At 46.8% G+C, this 23278-nt stretch overlaps 1 protein-coding gene across 1 annotated transcript in view; it reads left to right on the top strand.

Moving 5' to 3' along the window:
• Spt-I (serine palmitoyltransferase subunit I) overlaps positions 1-17454 on the top strand; it is a 103843-nt gene extending 86389 nt beyond the window's left edge. Inside the window, exons 11-12 of the mRNA XM_084576057.1 lie at positions 2534-2645; positions 13690-17454. Of these exons, the coding sequence (XP_084432183.1) occupies positions 2534-2645; positions 13690-13857 (280 nt within the window). The 3' untranslated portion in view covers positions 13858-17454. The remainder of the gene's footprint in view (positions 1-2533; positions 2646-13689) is intronic.
• The last annotated feature ends 5824 nt before the right edge of the window (positions 17455-23278 follow it).

The raw sequence follows: 23278 nt of genomic DNA, 5'->3' as shown, positions 1-23278 counted from the left end.
AGAGAAAAATGAAGTGGGCTTGCATCTATAGAATGCCATTTCCTGGTTACAAAAAAGCCACTCTTACTGAAAACAGAGCTGTTACGAGGTAGTAAAGAGGAAGAACAGGAATACAGGTATCACCGCCACAGCTGAAATGGCCGAGGCGCGCAGCAACAAATCACGTGACGCGCAAGGGATCCAGGAGGCTGACAAATGCGAATTAAGTTGACTGTTTGAATGTGGTAGTCGGTTTTGTCTCGAATATGATAACAAGCTTTTATCACACGTAAACGACGACGAAAAGACAACGTAAATGTTGCAAGGCAAATATAAAAATATACTCATTTCGTTCGCTTGTCGGTAGATGCTGCTGGTCTCTCAGCTGACACGGTGCTACAGGCATCCACTTCAGTTTCGGTTATGTTCCGGCTCAGGCACTTCGTGTGTGCTCGGACAGTTCGGCTTGGGCCTGCGGCGCCTGAGATACAAGCTCGGAGCAGCAGATGCGCCTACCCTAAGTGCGTCTCAAATGATCATGACTCGGCATGCACCTGCGAAGTATTCTCCGCTCCCCGCGCACCAGCAATCACGGAGTCTCCTCTTGTGTCATGTGTGTGTTATACTACCCTACTACGTAGTAGGAGAAAACAGTTTGAATTCGACCGGCAGGAACAAAAAAAAAAAACAACCAACTTCTTATCACAATATCTTAGCAATAATTCGATTCTTTGCTGCCGGATATGCGGCAACAGTGTTACCAAATGCCGTTTATTAGATTTTGATAGCATATTTGGGTATCTTTAGTGTCCCTTTAATGGACGTGTAGAAGAACTTGAGGCACTCGCTCTATGAGCGTGTTAAAAGTGGGGTTAGAGACAGTGCCTTGAGATCAGACAAGGGTGAAAAATTCTGTTGTGGACAAGTACAACCAATTGCTAGGCTAGTTGGCCTGTTCTGTCTGTGTCTATTTGTGAGTTTGTATTTTTCAGCGCTGTGTAATCTTTTTTTGTGTGTGTTCTTTGTCATAGCGGCGGTAGATAAAATGAATTGCCTTTTTCTTGACGGATTCAGCTCAGTATCAGATTCAGTAGTCGTTGAATGTGTGCTTGTCCCGTCCTGTCTCCTCTTCTCTCGTGATAGTCTTTTTGCGCTCATACCTTCGCTTTGTCATGAACCAACTCGCCCAACAATGTATCCTGTTCAAATTCAGTAGTTCAGATATACCGTATACACGCGTGTAATGGCCGCACGCATGTAATGGCCGCACCCCGAACTTTAGAAAGAAAATTGGGAAAAAAAACTTTTAAAAAATTTCCCGAGTAAAAGCCGCACCATGGGTTTCAGGAAGTTGGGCAGTGCCGTCTACTGTGCGGTGCAAGAAATACGGAACGTTTTGTGGTTACTGTCGCCAGGTGGGGCCCAAAAATCAAGTGAAAGCCAAAATGAAGCGTAAGGTTAGAAGTAGAATTGCCAATAAGAATTAAGAACAAAATATTTGTGGAAAAAAAACGTCGAGCATAGGGGCAGCGGCCACCACCTCCGTTACAAAGGGGGCGCTCCTAGCCGCAGCGATGCCCGCCCGTTACAAAGGGTGAGGCCAGCAAATCCAATTCAATCCAATCCAAGTCTGTTCGCTCCTCCGTTCTACAGCCATTTCCTCGATCGCCCGAAGCATATCACGTGCAATCTCGCAATCGGAACGCATCGCTGCCCTGATTTGTTCTGCGCTCGTGAGCTGAAGATTTTCTTTTTCCTCAATGGGAAAATATGTTAGTTATACCGCTCACTTTAAGCTGAAAGTGATTCACTACGCGAAAGAAGAAGGAAAAAGAGCGGCTGGACGACGGCGAGGAGTGATATTTTGGACACGGGACGAGCCTGAAATCCCGATGAGTTTAGCGGAGGAGGACGAGGAGTTTTTTGACAATAATAAAGGCAGGTACTACAGCAAATAATTTTTTTCGCTGTTTTTTTTCTCATGTAATCGCTGCAACCCCTGATTTTCACCCCAATCTCGGGAAAAAAAAAGTGCGGCCATTACACGCGTGTATACGGTATTCAAATTCATATAAATTTTAAATTCAAATGCCATAAAAACCCACATATAATACGGACCCGCATAATACAGTCCAGACTGTCCAGCCTGGTTAAAGTGAAGCCACTTATAGCAAAATAGTGGTTATAACAATGGGATTTCAATTTCCCATTCCCATTCTTACATTTTCAATACTATTTCGATATGGTTTTAGCAAAGTAATAAAGGATGTCTCAGCGGATATAGCTAAAGATTCGTAAAGATGAAAAATAATCTATCGGTAGGAAAAATTTTATTTCTGTGCAAAAATAAGAGCTAAACCTGGCTGATATCTGCATGAGCAATGTCATCTGCACTCCCACGAAGTGAAAGATTGGTGTAAACCAGGCCACTTCCAGCTCGGACGCGGGGTGGCAGCTCGCAAGCTTGTTTTTCTCTGGGCAGTGCAGATGATCCTTCAGAGGGCGACAGAGTAGGGGAGGGGCATAATGTGGTTTTTCAATGCTGTTGTCTCAGGATACCCGAGCTGCGCATTGGCGGGGACCCTGTGTCTCCTGTGAAGCACCTCTACCTGGCTGGCGAGCGGCTCCAGGAAGATGGCCAACTCATCGAGCAGGTGGTACAAAAGGTGCGCATAGGTGGACAGTGGTGTGGGAAAAGTAGACCTGAGTGTACATGGTACTGATGAAGTCTCACGCTTCATCCATCTGTGTTCGTGTTTTTCTGTACCACTTAAACTACTCATGCTCTTGCCTTGCTGAATGTGGTCCCTTTGAAGAACTACACACAGCTTTATTTTTTTTCATATAAATGTATATATATATATTTATATTATACAGGGTGTGCACAGGTCCTTGAAAACCTTGAAAACCTTTGAATTTGAAAATTTCGTTTTCAAGGCCCTTGAATATCCTGAAATTTTTGCTGCTCCTTGAAAATCTTTGAATTCCTAGCGCATGCAAAACGCGGTTAAACGCGGTGAAAATACAAAATATTTGTATTTTCAATATTGTGTTTCAGTATCTGCGTCTCAGGCATAAAAAGTCAGTTTGTGCTAAAATAGCAAACGTTGCGCGCCGGTTAGCCACATTGGAGCTCTGAAGCCAACTTGAACCGATGCAATCCAATTCGATTTTGGCGCTTTGTTATGGTGGTTGATGGCATTGCATTTTTACTTCGGTTCTGCATCCGGCTTGTTGCGGCTGAAGCATCCGACTGCAAAGAAAATGCCTGGGAAATGCAAATTTCAAGGCGCGTGGCTTCAATATGACGCTTACAAAGACTGGATTGCACCAGATACGACGAGTGAACACCGCGCAAAATGCAAGCCTTGCAGCAAGACCTTCTATATCACCTTCATGGGAGAGTCAGCGTTAAAGAGCCATATGAAGAGTGTACACTGAGTTCCTGCTGGAAGGGATGCATAACCTGCAAATGTTTGAGAAGAATGTAAACAGGTTGGACGAGTTCTTGTCTGAGCTGATGAAGTTTAATTCATCATATGGGGAACTCTGGAAAGTTGTCAAGCTTTTGCTTGTGCTCAGCCACTGGCAGGCCACTGTGGAGCGAGGGTTTATTGTGAACCGCCAGGTTGTCGTAGAAAACCTTAGGACCTCTCGTATATTTCGTAATGTATTGTATGCGACGCTGTGGACAAGGCAGGGGGCGTTCTTAACATCCCTATTACGAAAGACCTAAGGACTGCTGTATCAGCCGCCCGGCAACAGTATGCTGCACACCTGGAGGCAGTAAAAAAGAAGCAGTGTGATGATGTCAGAGAATCAAAGAGGCGCTGCATTGACGAGATCGACGCAATGAAAAAAAAGAAAAAGAAACTCGAGGCAACAATAGCTGACCTCCAGGCTTCAGCAGATACGTATGCTGAAAAGGCAGAGGCAGCTAATGATCTGAAGTACATTGTCAGATTTAATAGTCTGAGGAAGGCTGCACGAAGCAAGACTGAGAAACTGTGTAGCCTTAACGAGAAGATTCAAGAAAAGTGGCAGGATCTCCCCTGAAGTTGCCATTAGCAGTTTTGCAGAATGGATTGCCCTTCGACATTGGTGCAATGCATTGCAGGGTGTTTTTCAAAACGGAACTTTTTTTAATTATAGTGGCTTAGTGCAATACTGGCTTTATTATGTTGGCTTAGTGCAATACAAGCTGTTCTTTGAAATGTATCTTTTTTGATATTGTTCAGTAAAATTGGTACCTGATATTGAAAACTGCTTCTTGTAGCATTGTGTTGAATCCTTGAATATACTCCAAGTGTGCCTTGAAATTCCTTGAATATCCTTAAATTTGCCCGTTTTGAATCTGTACTAACCTTGTATATATCTGCTTCTCATTCTAAAATGTTCTAAATGTTCCAATCCACTGGGAGTGATGCCAAGCTGCAGGGCAAGGTGGCAGTAGGTATGCCTGTCAGCACGAGGGGTGTTAAGGAATTGCAATTTGGACAAAGCACTAGGTGTCAATGAAAGCCAAGACTGAGACAAAGCTGACTGCCTGTTGTCATATGCATGGTACCCTGTTGTTTCTTATTGCACATGTGTGACCCTCTTGTTGTGTGAAAAGACAATTTTAGGGGCCTAAATTCATAGCATTTTCTAAGAAATCCACTTTGCTGGTGCTTCACTACTGCAGTGGAATTTTGTGTCGTACGTGATGAATTCTTCATGCTATGTAGTGAACACAGTGAAACGCGGCCATTATTGAGCAATATTTAAAGCACTCAGAGGTTCAGCACTTCATCCGCTGTTTTTCTGCAGACAGATCCTGTCACCAGTAACAATATAAATTTTCTGTCGTGATTTCAAGAACAACCTGCATTTCAGTGTTGGGGTTACACCATTTTGCAGTGTCCCTGTGGAAGATGACTTCTTCCACAAGAAAACAGATGCATTATCTTTCTTGAAGCTTAATTGTAGGCTGGAAAAATATTTTTCAATGGAATGGAAAAATTTGAAAGGGTCGTCGGTGGATCAGATAGGTCACCGCATTCTGACACCATCACTGGAAACAAAGCCAAAAGTGGTCAGGAAATGCAGTGTTTCTGCAAGACAGGTTTTGTTTGCTTTCCTTTTCTACTGAGCATCATTGTTATATTTTTCTTCTTTTTTTAAGCAGGGTGGCTTGTTCGGCATTATTTTAAAACAGCGCTACAGAGCATGGTACAGTCGAACCCGGTTATATCGAACCCGGATATATCGAATTTTGGTTATATCGAACTCGCGGAATATCCCCTTGAAAATCCCATGTAAAAGTATAGGAAAGCCGCGTCATATTTGAACTCAATTTCACCGGTCGTTCGATATATCGAACTCCGCACCACGCACTGGAAAGTGTGCCTTCCCCAAAGACGATCGCATCACCCTTGGCCGTTTGCCGCGTGACGTTTTCAAGCCACGCGCAGGAGGAATGAGAGGGGACAGTTTTGGACAGCGCCGCGCCCATTCCCCGAAGGCGCGCACATCTGCAGTTATCGTTTCCCGTGCGCCAACACATGACGTTTGCAAGCCATGTGCGTGGGTCTGCCCATTCTTTTGCCGAGCTATCTCTCTCCTTCAGCATGCGCTACGCATGCGCCAAGCCAGCTCAGCCCGTTTTCAGACAGACGTCGGACGCTTTCTCCAGCGTGTGTTGCGAACCCTCTGCCCGCGGCGGCTGACGTGGCTATGGCGCCTGCGAACGTTAAGAAGCGGCAGCTCTCTCTGTTTTCTTTTCTTTCTTTTTTTTTTTTTTGCGAGAGTCATCCTTTCTTATCATTGTGCTGTATGCGCGATGTAGCGTAAGATATGGCTGCTGCGAACGTTAAGAAGCGGGAGGTTTTTTTTTTTTTTTTTTTCTTTTTTTTTTGGCGGGAGCCGTTTATCTTTGCATGTATGAATCAACGGAAGCATGCGGTCTGCTGCTGCGATCATGATGCCCGTTCCAAGCGCGGCGTGATAAATCGAACCAGGCTTGTGCAATCAAGCCATCACGGGCACTCTGCCAAGTTCGCTCCCCCCCACTGGAGGAGCTATAAAAAGATAAACGCGCCCTGATGTTATCGCTGCGCAGAATCTTGGCACGCTGCTAAGAAATGAGCTGTGGATGCGACGACCGAAACGGAGTGACGCGCGCCATCCACATGCTAGCAAAAACGCTCGCGATTTCTGTCGCAGCGACGCAGAAACCTTGTATTGAGCTGTCGTGGTGGCTCGAGCGGCAAGAGGGACGCAGTTCCAACAAGTTTGAAATTTTTCACTCTGTCGCTGCCGCTCGTCGCTGAGATCGCTCAATCGCTTGCATGTGAGCGAGCTGGTCTTAATGCATTTTTTTTTTTTTCAAAATTTCGGGTGCAAAAGTGGAGGGTGGGTTCATTATGCGAGTGGGTTGATTACGCGACACATGCAGTATCGTTTTTTGGCATCGTAAGTGCCGTCACAAGCAGATTTTTGTATATCGAATTATCGATATATCGAACTATTTCGCGATCCCCTTCGAGTTCGATATATCCGGATTCGACTGTATAACAAGACACACCCACACATTACTCTGAACCGACGAGTGAATTTTTATTCATGCAAAATTTTTTTTTAATTCACAGCAGATGCACAAAAAGTGAGCCAACATCCCATTGCATGACCTATTATGTAACCCTTTCCTTCGCTTGCGGGGAAGTGCTGCTCACGCATGTTTGCTGCCTCAGTGATTTTTGTCGCTATTTGGTCTCGGTTTCAGCCTATTACCTCAGTTCTTTGGTAGCACCTGCAGTCCTGCCAATGGATGACAAGATTCCTATCCCCTTTCTGCTCCTGAGTTTTTCCTGTGCTTGCGGATTCTGCCATTTAAATGACAGCCTGTTTGACCAACACTTTTTTCCGCATGTCAGTGGAATCCTACGCATAGCCGCTTATTTTTGCATGTGACCATGATGGCTTTTGTGTTTTTCTTTACATCTTTTGGAATTTCTTTCTTGGTAGTTAGTATCTTACACAACTTTGCCAACTTGTTTGTTGCTGATACCCAAGCAGCAATTCTCTAGGCATTCTGTCATGATTATAACACTACTCACTTCAATATGGTGTCTGTGGAATCCTTTCTAGATCTGAACATCTCAAGTCCTAATCAAGGGGCAGCAAGTTACGGAAATTTCACCGGCTCCAATATGGAGTGTTGCGCCACACTCACGCAAAAAGTCAATGCCCGGAATTAAACCGGAATGCCCAGGAGTTAAACTTTCGCCCCCACCGCGGCAAAATGTGGTCGCTCAATTCCTTGCAAACATAACTTTCTGGCCGAAGCGATTTCTAAATGAAAGTGTCATCACAGGCACAGTGGCACCAGTACCCACCAAGGCAGTTGTACAGTAAAAGCTCGTTAATTCGAACTTCACAGGACCGGGGAAAAAAGTTCGAATTATCCGATGTTCAAATTATCGAATGGCCTCGAAAAAACTGACAAGAACCATTTGTATTACAGTAAATGTACCGTATTTAGTCGCGTAACGAACTCGCTCGCATAATGAACCCACCCAGCCCCGATTTGTGCCTAGGAATCTAAAAAAAAAAAAATGAAAGCTTCAGGGGTTAGTGGGTCCCTCTGTTTCGCGCAGTCATGGTCCACAACACGTTTCTTGGCAGTGCGCCAAGATGCTGCGGTCGTGTTTATCTTTTGACTTTAGCTCCAGCAGGGGGGAAGCGAACTTGGCTGAGTACCAGTGCTTGTCTGATTGTGCAAGTCTCCTTTTCAGTATGTTCGCTTTATTTTATCATGCTATGAGTGGTGACTGGGGCGGGCGCTGTCTACTGCCACTCCAATCATCGGAACGCGCGATATCAGCAAGCTGCTTTTGAAGCGAACAGTGCTAAAAGCTAGCGTTATGACCGCGGCTGACTCGCGTGCTTCCGTTGACAACTAATGGGTGAAAGGATGAATGGCTATTGCAAAAAATAAAGTTTAACCCATTGTGTCCGTCCCAGATCATAGCCTTTCAAAGGCGTTGGCTGGGGCCGCGGCGACAGTACTTATATCCGTATTTCCAAATTAACAGGGTTGGAATTAACGAGTATTTAGTTGCGAGCTATGGAGGTTGTGCAGAAGAGAGCAGGCAGTCGCCGCCGCGGCCATGCACTGACCTTGCTGCGGCCGCCGTTCCCTCCCTCCAACGCCGCCGGCCGCCGCGCCGGTCATGGCCCCATTTAAGTTTTACCCACTCTTCTATGGTTTTACCTGATTCCATCTTCTGTCCCCATTTTGGACGTGTGCAGCCTCTAATTATGCCTTCCAATTGCAGAGGTGTTTCTTTACTTCTTTACTTTTTTTTTTTTTTTTTCCCTTTGATGTGCGCCAAGCCGCCCAGGCGCGGCGGCGCGTAGTTCGAATTATCCTTAGCGGAATCGACTCGCGTTCGAATTAAAGGGGTTTTTTATACACAGATCTCTATGGAGCTTGGCCGCACCAAGTAGTGTAGTTCAAATTATCTGAAAATTCGAATTATCGAGGTTTGAAATAACGAGCTTTCACTGTACTACAAACATTGCTAACACGTACGCAGACTTCGTTCTTCAGCATGACAATAGGAAGTGGTATGGGCGAAGTTGACCGGCCAGCGACCTTACCTGCATTGGTCGCACCAGCTAGTTTACCATGTGTAGCGGACTGGAGCTGCTACGAGGAGACGGTGACATCACGGCTGGATAGGAGGCGGAGACAGGCTGCTCTCGGAGGCAGGAGAATCAGCGCGGTCGGTACAGGAAAAAGAGTTGCTGAAGAGGAGCAGGCAACTACCATGGCGTCATCTTGAAATCATGGGCGTTGTGCGGAAGCATGCACAGATCGATGACACTGGCAATAGTGGGAGATGTGCCTGCTGCGGCCGCTACTGTAATAGACCGGCGCTTCTCGGTTACCGTAAAAGTAGGAGGGATGACTCCGCGACGAACGAGAGCATTCAATGGCCGTATGTCGAGGTAGTTTAGGCGGAAATTCTTCGTAAAAAATACTGATCCGGTTGATGTCGCTGTTCATAAAATTGAGAAGGGGCTGATCGTGTTCACCCTGGCCAGTGCACCGCTCATTGTTGGTACATTGAGCCCAGGGAGCAGGCTGTTCCATATGTAGCTCAAGCAACTAGCATGCCTGGTACGCTTTATCATGGGCTGCACCTTGTCACTGAGAGGTCAACTCTTCACCCAAGATCCGCCAAACCATTGAGGCGATGTCTTCAGAAGCAGGAAGGTCGATGCTGGCGACAGTTATGACGTTGGTTAGCCAACCAAATTTTGGGGAAATTCGTCGTGACTTGAGTGCCTCAAACGCGTGACTTGAGTGCCTCAAACGCACTACACTGCTTCATCACGTCGACTATAGAGGCAAGGTTCTCTTTCGTGATGAGAAAGTTGCAAACATCTTCGGTAATTCCTTTCAAGAGGTGACCCTGCTTGTCCTCTTCAGACATGTTTCTGTTGTAAAGGCAGCAAAGTCTGGGCACTTCCTTAAAGTATTTCGTATATGTCTCACCTGGAACCTGAGCTCTTTGGGCAAGGATCTGCTCGGCTCTCTTTTTCTTGGCTGAAGTTTCACCGAAGCACTTGGAGAGTTCGTCTGTCAACCGGGTCCAAGTGGTAAGTGTGTCCTTGTGATTCTCAAACCTGAGGAGGGCGGTACCGGCGAGGAAGAAGACAGTGTTACCGAGCTGAGGAGTCGGATCCCAACAATTGTACTTGCTGACTCATTGGTAGTGGGCTAGCCAGTCTTCAATTTCGTCATCAGATTCACCTGTAAACGTGCGGGGTTCCCAATGGGCTGGCCAAGACCTGGGTTGTTCTGAAGCTTGTTTCTAAGCCTCTTGAGTTGACATGACGTTGGTTTCTGACTGGAGAGGTGGCAAAGCAGGTAAACGGCAGCTACAACGAGCGGCCAGCAGCTCCAGGATGCCATACGCAGCCGACTTCACCAAATGTTGTTACGGATGGGATGCGCTTATTCGCAGATGATGGGGGATGGACTCGGGTAGAACCGGCAGATAGGCCAACGCCCTTCGCACTTGGTCCGCCTCCTCTTCCAACCACCCCGTCGCTTCCACTTCTTTCACTTCAGTTGCTGGATAGCGTATGACAATATGAATGCAATTGTGTTAAAGGCCCCCATTCAGCAGAAAATTTGACGTAGTCATTTTTAGTGTAAGTGTAGAATCACGAGCATAGTGCTGGCAGCTACTAGCTGCCAGTGCCATGCTCGTGATTTTTCTGGTAGCTTACATGGCCGCATGCTGATTGTACTTAGGTTGCCTGACGTTACATTTAGCAGGAGCGGCCAACTGTGGCCTCTCATTTCACATGGATGGGTGAAAATCAGCCTGCCAGGACCATTGCATTCACGTGACTTCTAGGCTGCTGCCAATTCAGGGAGCCCCTTTCAGAACCCCAAATTAGACATGCGGCCATGCAGGCACATTCATACGGCCATTGAGTATGTTCGAGTGTGCTATTGAGTATGTTTGTAATAACAGAGGCAAATATTAGTGAGTGAAAAATAGAAAAGTGCGTGAACAAGGATCTGCAAGCAAGCGGAGCTGGCCAGTTGAAGCCGATACCGGTGTCATACCCTTAAAGGTGGCACTTCTTGTCCCCCCTGATTTTGTTCTTCCCCCCCCCCTTTTTTTTTCAGGCTTTGGAACTCCCCCATTAATGTATCTTCGTGGTCGCATTTTTTGCGTGTAAATTCGGAACTTCATGTGGTTGTAGTTCAAAATAGCTCCTTTGGAAGTGGCAGCCAAGGCCCAGATACCATGGGCATTTCCTAGGTGCCACATATGTATGCAGAAGCAGCAGGTATGAGCAGCCACAAGCGTGGTTCCCAGATCTGTAGCAGCCCTGTGTAGGGTCTGCAATGCCCATGCCGCATGCTGGGAGGCAGCAAGCTCTCTTGATGACTTCCTTGGCATGAATCTGAGCTGACTGCTGCTCTTGTCCTTGCGAAATCAGCTCATCAACACTTGAGGGGGCACATTAAATTACTGAAACTATGGAAGCAGTGCAATCAGAAGGCGGCATGAAGGCAACACTGAGTTACTGTTGCCAAAAAAGTTAGTGTAGGGAGCGCATCGTCTGCTAGGCGAAGAAAACTCCGACTCAACACATATTGCGTTCACCGCTACCAGCGTAAAAATGATTCTCGTACAGAAAAGAGCACATGAAAATATTAGAAGTCTTCAAAGCATCGCATGACAGCTGCTCAAGCTGTAGTCACTGCACTGGTGCCCATGAATGGATTTCACAACGCAGGAGGCTTGCCTGAATAAGACCAGCACAAATGATTTCTTACATTGCTGTCTATCTCGATTTGATAGGCTCCCAAATACATGTTCTGTAAACAGCAGAATCTGTTAGTTTTGAGGAGGAGCTATGACCAGGTGGCACTTGAGCTGGCCGAGGCGATCTTCCTGAAAAATAAGCAACCCATCGATCAAACTGTATTTGGATTTTTTATTTATTTAGAAATATACTGCCAGCCTCAGTGTCAGGTTTTAGGCAGGAGCAGGCATACAATGCATACATAGTATCAGAGAAGAGAATAAAAAAAATAAATACATGGAAGCGTAACTAATCATCATAAATACAAGTCAATGCTAGACTGGCAAATTGAGAAATAGAAAAAAGAATGTAAAGCAAAACGTGTTGCAACAAAAACGCTCAAATGCTATCCAACCCGACGCCACGATTTGAGTACAATGCAACAAATGCGCTCAAATATTCAGGACAGCGCGTGACAAAATGAAGGTACACTTGTGCGTTGGACAACATCAGCAGGTAGGGTGAGTCGTTCTAGGAAAGAATGATTCTTTAAAAATATTGGTTTTACAGGGGTATTCTTTAACCTTTTTAGCGTAATAGGAACGTGTTGTGCATGGGTTAGCGGTTTCAATGTAAAGCGTTTTATCAATTCCCAATTGGTCATGATAAAGCAAGTAAAAAAGCTTCATTCTTTCCCAGTAGCGTCTTGAGGCCTCAGGCTTTTAGACTGTGTATAGTTTGTGATAAGACAGCTTGAGACTATAAAAGGTGTGCACCTGCTGTGGTGATGCAGTGGTTAGGGCGCTCGACTGCTGTGCCCAAGGACGCAGGATCGAAATCCGGCCGCAGCGACCACTTTTCGATGGAAGCGAAAAGCAAGGCGCTCATGTGCTGTGCAATATCAATGCACAGTAAAGGACAACTTTGAGGTTTTTCGACACATTCCACCAAATTTTGGTGCCATGCGACAGTTCTTTCATGCGCAACACTATTTTAAAATGTTTAGTTTTCCTGGCTTCATATGAGACGATTTCTGCAGGCAACATTGTGTTTGTGACGTCACAAACTTTATACCCACGTTACTGTGCATTCCTTGTGTGATCTTTAAATTTTAGGCTATCCATACATTTTATGTACTGCTTCATGATCTTCATACTTTATTTCCACCATCCAATCAATGCACATGTGAGTGTTTTTCCGATACTGTATCTGATGTCACCGTTTCATCAACTGTTTCAATTCGCTGTTTTTCCTTTGTAAGAATAGTTCTACTTGGAATTTTGAAATGCATTTTTTGTGTTGGCGTCAAACACACCGAGGAATAATGCAATCGAAAACTCAAAATGATGAAAAACCTTTAAAGAACCCTAGATGGTCAAAATGTCCAGAGCCTTCCACTACTCATAGCCTGAGTCGCTTTGGGACGTTAAACCTCATCAACCAAAGCAAACCAGAAGGTCTGCGTTTCTTCAAATAAAAATCGGTCTCCAGTCGGCGCTTGTTCTGTTTGTCTCTTAGTGTGCAGTACTCCTTATCATGCATGACCAACTTGCGCAACAGTGCACTGTGTTAAGTACACAGCCTTGTTTAAAAATGGGGTGCATAGAAAAACCGTTTCACATAGGTTTCTCCCCGCTTCTTCCCTTTGTGGGAGATGCGAAGGGAGTGCTCTGACTACATGGTGAAATGCGTAAGAAACACTGCTGCGGGAATTACATGCAGCTTCAGTTTTCTTTTCAGGTCAGTGAAAAAGCTTGACACGCTGGTTCATAATAAAGTGGTCCTGTCAATAAGTAAGGACATTGCCCGGGACTCTGTTATGCTTTATTCGAAATGTGAAAATGTGATTTGCACATTTTGCACTCGCTCTGAAATTTTCTGTAAAGGTATGGTATATTGCGCTGAAATTTACTAGTATTTGAAAAAATGTGTTTTCTTAAATACATTGACGCTGTACAGGCATACTAAAGAGAAACACTTATCACCAACCAAATTATTTATTGGAACCCGACGTTTCGGGACCAACTCGGTCCCTTCCTCAGGGGCGACTAAAGTTAGAGGCCTGCAGTAGCAGACAGCGGCTTACGCTTCCCCTTTCTCAACAAGTGGAAGTCCAATTGTGTACGCAGAGGGTAGTGTCCCCGGTTTTCTGTTCACTGCTGCAGCTGTCAGCCGGATGAACCACAACTTGACGTGACGTCTTTTGAAAGGGTTGGTCTCCACATCAAGTACGCTCACCTCCTCAAAGGCGATTTTTTGGTCGGTGTGTTCACTGTTCGGCGAGGGGTGTGAACGCGCCGACCACAAAATCGCCTGATGATGTTTTGGTCAAATTTTTTGCGCTAACTTCATCTACACTATACAGAACCAACTAGTTATTTGTCCTTGCAGGCCTGGGAAGCAGGCGTGGCACTCACCCGAGCCCGGTACCTGGAGGACTGCGAGCGCTGCCCCAAGGAGGCGAGCATCCGCATTGCGGTGTCGGCCTCTCTTACCAACGAAGACATTGAGCGTGCCTGCTCCGTCATTCAGCAGGCAGTGCAGACTGTGCTGGCATGATGGGCTGCACTGTCCTTCGCCTGACTTGTACCAAAGCAATGGCATCTTCATCCCACCCCGGGTTGCTGCCCAAACACGTAGCAACCATGAGGTTTTGTTGGTTTATGACAGAACAGAGCCCCCACCCTCAAGGTTGTCACGTGCTTGGGTGGCACTCAGGCAGCCTAGTTGCAAACGTGTAAACGTGCACGGCCCACACATTTTCAGCTCTGCTGGTGGGAAGGAAATTAAAAGAGGGCTGGTTGGGGCAAGGCGAGAACAGACAACTGCGACCATCAAGGCAGCGCAGTTGTCTCCTCTGTTTGTCCCACCTTTAAATTGGGGATATGTTTCGCTGAGGATGTTTCAGCTGTGCACATTGCGTTGAGCACATGACTGGTACTCACTGTCCGTATTATAACCAGCTGGCTGAAAAAGTGGAAGCAGTCAGGATGCTTGGTTGCAGTCTCTCATACTGTCCGCACAAGTGCTTGAAACCTGAATGTTGCCCTTATTACGTAAACCACCCCATTGCATTGCAAAGAAGAAAGCACAGGGTAGCTTAAAATGAAATGAAAATGTTATAATGAAATTGTTTTAAGGAACTGTGTTGGGATATGTATTTCTGCTTAGACAAAAGCCCCGCCATTGTGGCACAGTGGTTAGAGCGCCCTTCAGCTATGCCCAAGGGTGCAGGATTGAATCCCAGCCACAGCAGCAGCTTTTTGATGGAGACAAAAGGCAAGGTGCCCGTGTGCTGTGCGATGCCAGTGCATGTTAAAGAATCCCAGGTGGTAGAAATTTTCCGAGCCCTCCACTCCGGCGTCCCTCTTAGCCCGAGTCGCTTTGGGACGTTAAAGTCCATAAATCAACCAACCAGAAGTAGACCTGGTGGATAGATGAGCCCGTTTTAGTTGAGATGCACACCTCAGTATCTTGATGAGGTATGTGGGAGGTGAGGATCTGTGATCTGGAATAACTTAGTAATTCTGCCGAAGCCAGAGTTGACATGTGCCCTCTCTCTTGGTGTGTTGCAGATTATAGTGCCGGGTTGCAGTTGATATTTCTTTCTCTAAACAGTATTTTGGTAGCAATCGGTACCTAAGGCATCTTCCTAACATACTGTGCACCTTGGATGTTAGGGAGTCAGTGAATTGCTTGGGCACGTCCAGTTATTAGAAGCTTGCGTTATGACACCATTACGCCAGTGATAGAGCGATGTAGCCATGTTGGGGCACAACTAAAGAATGGGTTCTGCAGTTACAAGCATGTTGCTCCTGTCACATTCTCTTCATTGTCAAAAAAAGTCGTCATTGGTTTAGTGTCGCAGATGAGCACTTGCATCTGCTTGCACTGCCTCAGCCAGTTGGCAAGCGACTGATATATTTGCCGGTGGCAAAATTCCAATGAAACTCTGGCCACCACACTTAGTTCCTCCGCAGTAGCAAAATTTAGTCCTCCATTTATGTTTTTCTTGTCACATGAACAAAACACTACTCACAAGACGAAATTGTAAGTAGCGGGACTTTGATGCGCATGGCATGTTTAATGCAAGTGTCTGGATGCTGATTTCATTCACTGCTGTTATTGGTCAGGAAACTGATATAATAGTACAAAACCCAGTTGCCATGGGCTATATTGTTCCCGTTTTATATTTGCTGTGTATGCTTGAATTTTTGTGTGCAGTTTTGATATCCCAGATGGGTTATTGCAACAAATCTTCACCAAGACGTTGCTCAGAGCAAAAGTCTCTTTTTTTTCTTTTGCAATGCTGAAGCAGAGACCTGACCCAGTACTTGCAAGTTCAAGCTTTATGTCGAGTGTCAACTTCATTCCCTCGAGGGACCACGTTTTTAGGTTTTCATTTAATTTTGACCAATTTCGGTTGCCACCTGAACAAACCGAAGAGCTGGATGTTGCACTGTATGCATTCTTTAAGGCAACAATGGTGGACTTTCTATTATGGCCTTGCCACTGGTTTCTTGTTTGAGTTTGTCTTATGGCTGGCACGGTGTGAGCACATTTCCGTCAGCATGGTTGCTGATGACTGTCTCTGGTGTTGCTTTAGCACTGAGCCTTTAGGAGAGGGCGGCCTCAGTGTTGCAGCTTTCAAAAGCCAGTGTAAAACAAGTGTGTTTGTATAGATCACCATATAACTCCCTGTTCAGTATGTCTCCAAGGGCGGAGCCAATTCCTTTTCCTCCTGGAATCCACATTGAGCCACTAAAAAATGAAATTCCTGGCTACATGCCCGTTCCTGCTGTCTTTTTGTGAATAAATTCTAGTGGGTGTTACACTAGTGTTAGCATGATTCTTCTTTCGTGGAAAGCACTTGCTTACAAGGACTGACGGGAAATGGGAAGTCTGTTATGACTTCTGTATGATCATGTTGCCCCATTTCTTTATCTCTGCAAAGCTAATGCTTCAAAAGGCCTGCGCAGTCAAACCTCGATAATCTACACCTCAAAGGGACTGACAATTTCCTTGTTTATGCAGAGAGTGATTTCGGAGGCAGCCTCCTTGAGTGTTGCCAGTGCTGTTGGGAGCAAAAGTATCAACTTCAGATAAGTTCGCTGTTAGAATTAGGCATTTCATCTGGCAATGTCTTCCTGGTTCAGTCAAGGAACAGCTTTGGGCTCATAAATCGTCGCGAAGAATGGGTACACCCGGAGCGGGAACAGCAGTGCCTGTGGTTGCCTCCTCCTCTGTGTCCAGCTGCTTTTCTATCCATCCATGCTTTGCTCGCCGTTTGTAGTCACATCCATAATGTGTAGCAGACTTTTTCACTGCTCTTTCCCCTTGACTGGTGAATATTTGGAAGCAATTTTTGCACACACACACTAGAAAATGCTTCTGGTGCACTATGCGTGGATCTCCAATAAGTATGGTACATCTGCTGGTGCCACTTTGGCATGTTCCATTGATGCTAGTCCCTTGTCCAGGACTCTGAAGATTGCAGCACCATAAGCCCTGTACACATGTACTCGGCAGCACCGGGTCTAGTCGGCGTCGAGTAAGCGAGGTCACCATTACTCAACCCGGTTGGTGTCTACATGAACTCGCTTTCTAGCGAGTATCGCAGCGGCGCATAGTGTCGAGATTCGAAGTTATTGTGCAAGTTTTTTACTCGTATTTGATTCCGTTGCCTTTTACTATTGAGAGCTTCGATTATTATTTTTTATTGTTGCGGAGGGCTAAAATAAAAAGCATTCAACTTTGCTGACGGTCCTCGCCGCTTCAGAGGCTTTTTGATCTCAGAGTTCCTAACAACTCGATAGTGTTTACATGCTTCTAGACAAGAGAGTTAATGCGACCGGCTCCGCCATCTATTTTACTCGACCAGACTGTGTATACATGAACCCGACAACTGGTTTTTACTCGACAGGCTTACTCGACCCGACTCTGTTGAGCTCATGTATACAGGGCTATAATGGAACTCCACCTTCATGTTTACTTATTTGATTTTCGAGAGTAATCTGGTGCTGTGTTGCGATGGCAGTGCTCGCCTTTGTGCTGTTCATTTGCTGTTTAGGGATAGGAGCTTTCAGCACCCCATTCCATGTGAAACATGACCGCAAGCTGTGGAGAAATAAAGTGAAGGCTTCGTTTGGTTTTTCATTAGTCTCATTTGAATTTATTCAGGTCACGAATGAGCACACACAAATATGGATTACCAGAGAGAGACATCGCAAATTCTCACTTCGAACAGACCTTGTTCTGAAACTGAGGCATTTATTTTTGTTTGCTTACAATGCGCTCGGGGTGTGAATATATTATAGAATGCAAGGTGATTAAAATTTTCGGAGTCCTCCACTACGGCATCTCTCATAGCCTGAGTCGCTTTGGGACGTTAAACCTTACAAACCAAACCATATATTATAGAGCAAAATTTGCTCGATCGCGGCCATGGCGGCCGCTTTAGATTGACATGATAAGCAAGTTGCCCATGTACTGTGCTATGTCTGTGTAAGTTGAACCCAGTCAGTCGAAATTTCTGGCGTCCTTCACCACGGCGTTCCTCATAGCCAACGGCTCTAGGACATTAGAAGTTACAAAATAATGGCAGAGCAAAGCTGCAAATAGTCAAAGCTGCAAAACTCGTCGTTTGACAATGTTACAGTGCGGCAAGCCGATGAACACGGGCGAACAGAAAGAAGGTAGCTGATGACAGATGATTTAATGAATCGCGGCCGGCCTAGCGCAAGCGCTAGCTCCTTTGTCCGTAACATTACCCGGGGCCACCAAGCGATCATCCCATTCGTGGACAAGTTTGTCAATAAGATCCATGGCATGACGATGGGCATGATTGGATCAGGAAGAAGACAACGGCTTGCCGTCATGATGGTTCCCCAATGAATCGTGGTCCAGAACGCTTTCGGACCACATGTCGCCAAGAGCCGAAGCCCAGGCACGCACCGCATGGCATATGGGCGGGAGGATGCCCTCATATATGGTGTCGTCGGGTCGGTGGGGCCTTCTGGTCAGCATCTCGGCAGTCAGGTCAGTCGGGTCTTGTGTGTGGTCGTGTGGGTGGCGTCTCAGGTCGGTGGGATCATCTCTCCTATGTTGTGTCTTGTGCACGGGCAGAGGAACGTCAAGATCGCTTCGGGTCCGGCAGGCTGGGGTACAGCCAGGCGATGCGCTCAATGTAATTTGGTACATACGGCGCAAGCAGACAGGGTGCCAAAGCTCCGGGCCAGAATGACGAGTTACAGTGACATACCCCTAGAGGTGTGCACGGGCCGAACTTTTCAGCCCAGCCCGGGCCCTATGATACCAAGCCCGGCCCTGTGCGGAGAATTAAAGGCCCGGGCTCGGCCTGCTGTAATAGCAGTTGTTGCAACTATTGAAAAAAAATCGCGATAATAAGTTTATTCAGGATATTTGAATATTGTGTTCTCAAGTTTCAGATAAAAAAGTATTGGCTATAGTACAAAGACAAAGTGGACAAAATTGTCATTCCAAGTTACTATGCAAGATCAACCGGTTGTCCATTGATGATGGCTTCAGGCAGGTGTGGCGCTCTTGCATGATGAATCCAGCCGCGCTGAAATTGCCTTTACTGCTTGACCTGGTGACTGGAATGTTTACATTTTCTTGGCAAGAAAAGAAAATTTTGGTTATGCAGCTCATCTCGCTATAGTCTTATGGTCCCTGGAAAAGTAGTCACTTTGCTGGTTGCGTCGCTCCACTCATTGAACAGGTCCATGGACGGTTTTTTCGCTGGAGGTTCCCAGTAAAAAAATGCCATTGGAACCAAATGGAAATTTCCAGCTGGAACCATTTGGTTCTCCAACTAGAGCCAGTAATGTTTTCGGACACTTAACCCTTTCCAGCCAATGGGTGAGACCAACTGCACACAATTGGATCCAATGGGTCACGCCAACTACGTGCAATGGATCCAGCAGGATGTACCAGTGGGATATAATAAGCCACACCCATTGCATACAATAGGGCATACCAATTGGGACAAAACATAAAAGGAAGCCTGACTGACGATGTTTACTAGGCATGTGAAAACTGATAATTACATGCTTACAATCAAGGAGTATAGGCAAGCATACATTTTGCACAAGAACAATATACAGTCGCACAGTAACATATAATATTGTCACGTAGTGGTGACAAGGCCGTTGACACCAAAAGAAGACACCGGCTTGATGGTACTGAAATTACCTCTTTATTGAGCTGACTTGCACCCGCAAAAGAACTAAGCAACTCGGCGGCGATAGCAACAATCGTGCTCCTCGATCTTCGAACAAAGAATGCTCATCGCACTCGTCAACGCTCAATTTAAAGGCTGCTCAGAACAATCTAGATAACGTCGCAAACAGCTACCAGCACAGGCTGGAACATTGTAGAAAGACACACGAATGGCCGGAATCTTCGAGATAGATCTCGGTGCTACAACGAAACTGATAAAGGTGTGACTCGCGACATCGAGCACTAGCAAAGAATCCGAGTGATAAGGACACATGCCGGCGGCTGTTAAAAAAACAACAAATACAGCTTTGAAGGTTTCGCAGCATTACTCCCCCCTTAAAAAAACATCGCCTCGATGTTCTAAAACAAGCAACTTAAACATGAACACTGCAAAGTTTAAACACCACAGATTCTTTAACGCGCGTACTTCGGCTTCAGTCGTACATGTACAATTTCTGGCCGTGCGCGTCGCCGTTGTGATGCTGACGTTCCGTCGGGAATGACTTCATAGTCCAGTAGTCTGACGCGGCGAATGATTTTGTACGGCCCAAAAAATTCACTTAGTCCGCGACGGCGAATTTGTGTCCAAACCCACGCTTGGTCTCCTGGGTTGTACTCTACGTGGCGTCGTCGTAAGTTGTATCGTCGGCTGTCGATGCGCTGTTGGTCACGCAGCCGTGCTAGTCGTCGGGCTTCCTCTGCACGCTGCAGGTAGGCGGCGACATCAAGGTTATCCTCGTTCGTTACGTGCGGCAGCATTGCGTCGAGCGTCGTCATGGGCCGTACACTAGCTTAAACGGGGTCGCTCTGGTTGTCTCCTGGACTGCCGTGTTATACGCGAAGATCACGTACGGCAAGATGGCGTCCCAGGTCTTGTGTTCAGCGTCGACGTACATGGCGATCATGTCCGCGATCGTTTTATTCAGGTGCTCCGTAAGGCCATTGGTCTGGGGATGGTACGCAGTTGTTCGTCGATGGCTTGTATGACTGTATTCCAGGATGGCTTGCGTCAAATCTGCTGTAAACGCCGTTCCCCTGTCCATGATGAGCACTTCTGGGGCGCCATGTCGCAAAAGAAATTGTTCGACAAAAAATTTGGCGACTTCTGCCGCGGTACCATTTGGTAGTGCTCTTGCTTCGGCGTAACGGGTAAGTAGTCAGTGGCCACGATGATCCACTTGTTACCCATAGACGAAGATGGAAAGGGGCCGAGGAGATCCATCCCAATTTGTTGAAAGGGCAGGATTGGGGGCGGAATCGGGTTTAGTAGTCCTGCTGGTCTGATCGGCGGCGTCTTGCGTCGTTGGCACTCACGACACGTCTTCACGTACTGGGCAACTTCGGCAGGCAGTTGCGGCCAGTAGTACTTCTCCTGGATTCGACGAAACGTGCGCGCAAATCCAAGATGGCCTGCTGTGGGCTCCTCGTGCAACGCCTGCAGAATTTCCTGCCGGAGGTTTTCAGGCACTACAAGAAGCTGCGCGGTCCTGTTGGGTGCGAAGCTCTTCACGAGGAGGCCATTGCTTAACGCGAACGACGATAAATGTCGCCTGAACACACCAGGAGGGGAAGCGGTCTCTCCTTCTAAGTAATCGGCTAGTGCTTTCAGCTCAGGGTCTGATCACTGTTGTTCTGCGAAACTGCTGGCGCTTACCGGTCCCAAAAAGGCGTCGTCGTCGTCATCTTTCTTTGGGGGAGCGTCGACGGGAGCGCGGGATAAGCCGTCTGCGTCGGAATGCTTCCGACCCGACTTATAGATTACAGTCAAGTCAAATTCTTGGAAGTCGTAGGCTCCATCTGGCAAGGCGGCCGGAGGGATCTTTCAACTAGCCAGCCAGCAGAGCGCGTGATGGTCACTTACCACCTTGAATGGTCGGCCGTATAGGTATGGACAAAACTTAGAAGTGGCCCAGATGATCACAAGGCACTTCTTCTCGGTCGTCGAGTAATTGACTTCGGCTTTTGTGAGGGATCTGCTAGCGTACGCGATTACTTTCTCCTGTCCGGCACTCTTCTAGACAAGAACGGCTCCTAGGCCCGCACGACTCGCGTCGGTGTGAATTTCGGTCTCGGCGTTTTCACCAAAGTGGCCAAGTATAGGAGGGCACTGCAGGTGGCGCATAAGTTCATCGAAGGCTTCTCCTTGCGGCGAATTCCCATTTAAAAGGTACCTACGTCAGCCTTTGTAAGCTGCGTCAACGGTTCGGCGATGCGCGAAAAGTTTCTGACAAATCGTCGATAATAAGCGCACAGCCCAAGGAATCGGCGCACAGCTTTCTTGTTGGCAGGCGATGGGAATTGTGCGATTGCAGCTGCTTTCTCAGTGTCTGGGAGAATACCATCCTTGCTAACGATGTGACCTAGGAACCGCAGTTCTTCGTAGGCGAAGTGTCACTTCTCTGCTTTTAGCATTAGTCCCGATGACTTGATGGCTTCCAGCACTGTCTGCAGTCATTTTAGGTGGTCTTGAAAGTTTGACGAGAAGACAACAACGTCGTCTAAATATACCAAATTTGCCACTTCAAGCCTGCCAGGACTGTGTCCATTACTCGAAACGTGGCTGGTGTGGAGCAGAGGCCAAATGGCATCACCTTGAACTCAAAAAGCCCGTCCGGTGTGATGAATGCGGTCTTCTCGCGATCTCTTTCGTCGACCTCAATTTGCCAATATCCGCTCTTCAGGTCCATCGATGAGAAGTACCTTGCATTTCTGAGCCGGTTGAGAGTGACGTCGATGCAGGGAAGCGGGTAGACATCCTTCTTAGTTATGCTATTCAAGCGGCGGTAATCAACGCAGAAGCGAAGTGTGCTGTCTTTCTCCACCAAAACAACTGGTGCGGGGCTGTTGGATGGCTGGATCACGTCATCATGCAGCATTTTCTCAACTTGATCGCGGATGGCCTGGCGTTCTCGTGGCGATACACGGTAGGGGCTTTGACGTAGCGGTCGAGCGTTTTCGTCCGTGATGATGCGATGCTTTGCCAAAGGAGTTTGCCGCACCGTCGACACGGAAGAAAAGCACTCGCTGTAGTTTTCAAGAAGAGTGCGAGTCCGGTCTTGTCTGTCTCGGGGGAGTGCCAGGTTAATGTCGAAATTGGGCTGCTTGGCTCGGTTGTGTGCATCGTCTTCAAGTTTGCTGGGGAAGGCGAAGACTTCCCGGGTGCCCGCTAGCTCCTCAAGGAAAGCAATCGCCATGCCCTTGTTCAGGTGTCGGTATTCGTCGGTGAAGTTCGTGACGAGCACATCAGCTTGTCCATGACGGAAACGGACGATGCCTCTTACGATGCCAAGTCCTCTATCCAGTAACAACTGAGTGTTTCCTTCGACAACCCCTTCCGTGATTTCGACTTCTGTTGTAACCACAGGGACGATGACGCTTGATCGGGTCGGTACGGTCAATTTTTTTTATTGTTTTTTCAGCAAAGCAAATACGGCATCTGCTGCAGGGGCAGAGGCTAAAGGCTGTGACGCCTGACGAAGGCCTCTGTCCCTGTGCAGTCGACTGAAGTGCAGTCATATTACCGCATAACGGAACGTAAAGTACAAAAAAAAAATGTGCATAAGCAAAACCAACAGAATCACATCACACTGTACGACACCATAGCAATATATACAACAATGAAATGATATCCAACGGAGATCTCCTCCTGTACAACTATACAATTTATAGCTAGTCACTTATGACAAAGTAAAGATAATAGAGATAATATACACTGGAACACAACACAAGGCAAAATAGA

This window comes from Amblyomma maculatum, chromosome 8 (assembly GCF_055883805.1).
Source record: "Amblyomma maculatum isolate TAMU_Amacu chromosome 8, ASM5588380v1, whole genome shotgun sequence".
Lineage (NCBI taxonomy): Eukaryota > Metazoa > Arthropoda > Arachnida > Ixodida > Ixodidae > Amblyomma > Amblyomma maculatum.
The sequence above is the reverse complement of the archived record's forward strand: the minus strand, read 5'-3'. Positions and strand labels throughout refer to the sequence as shown.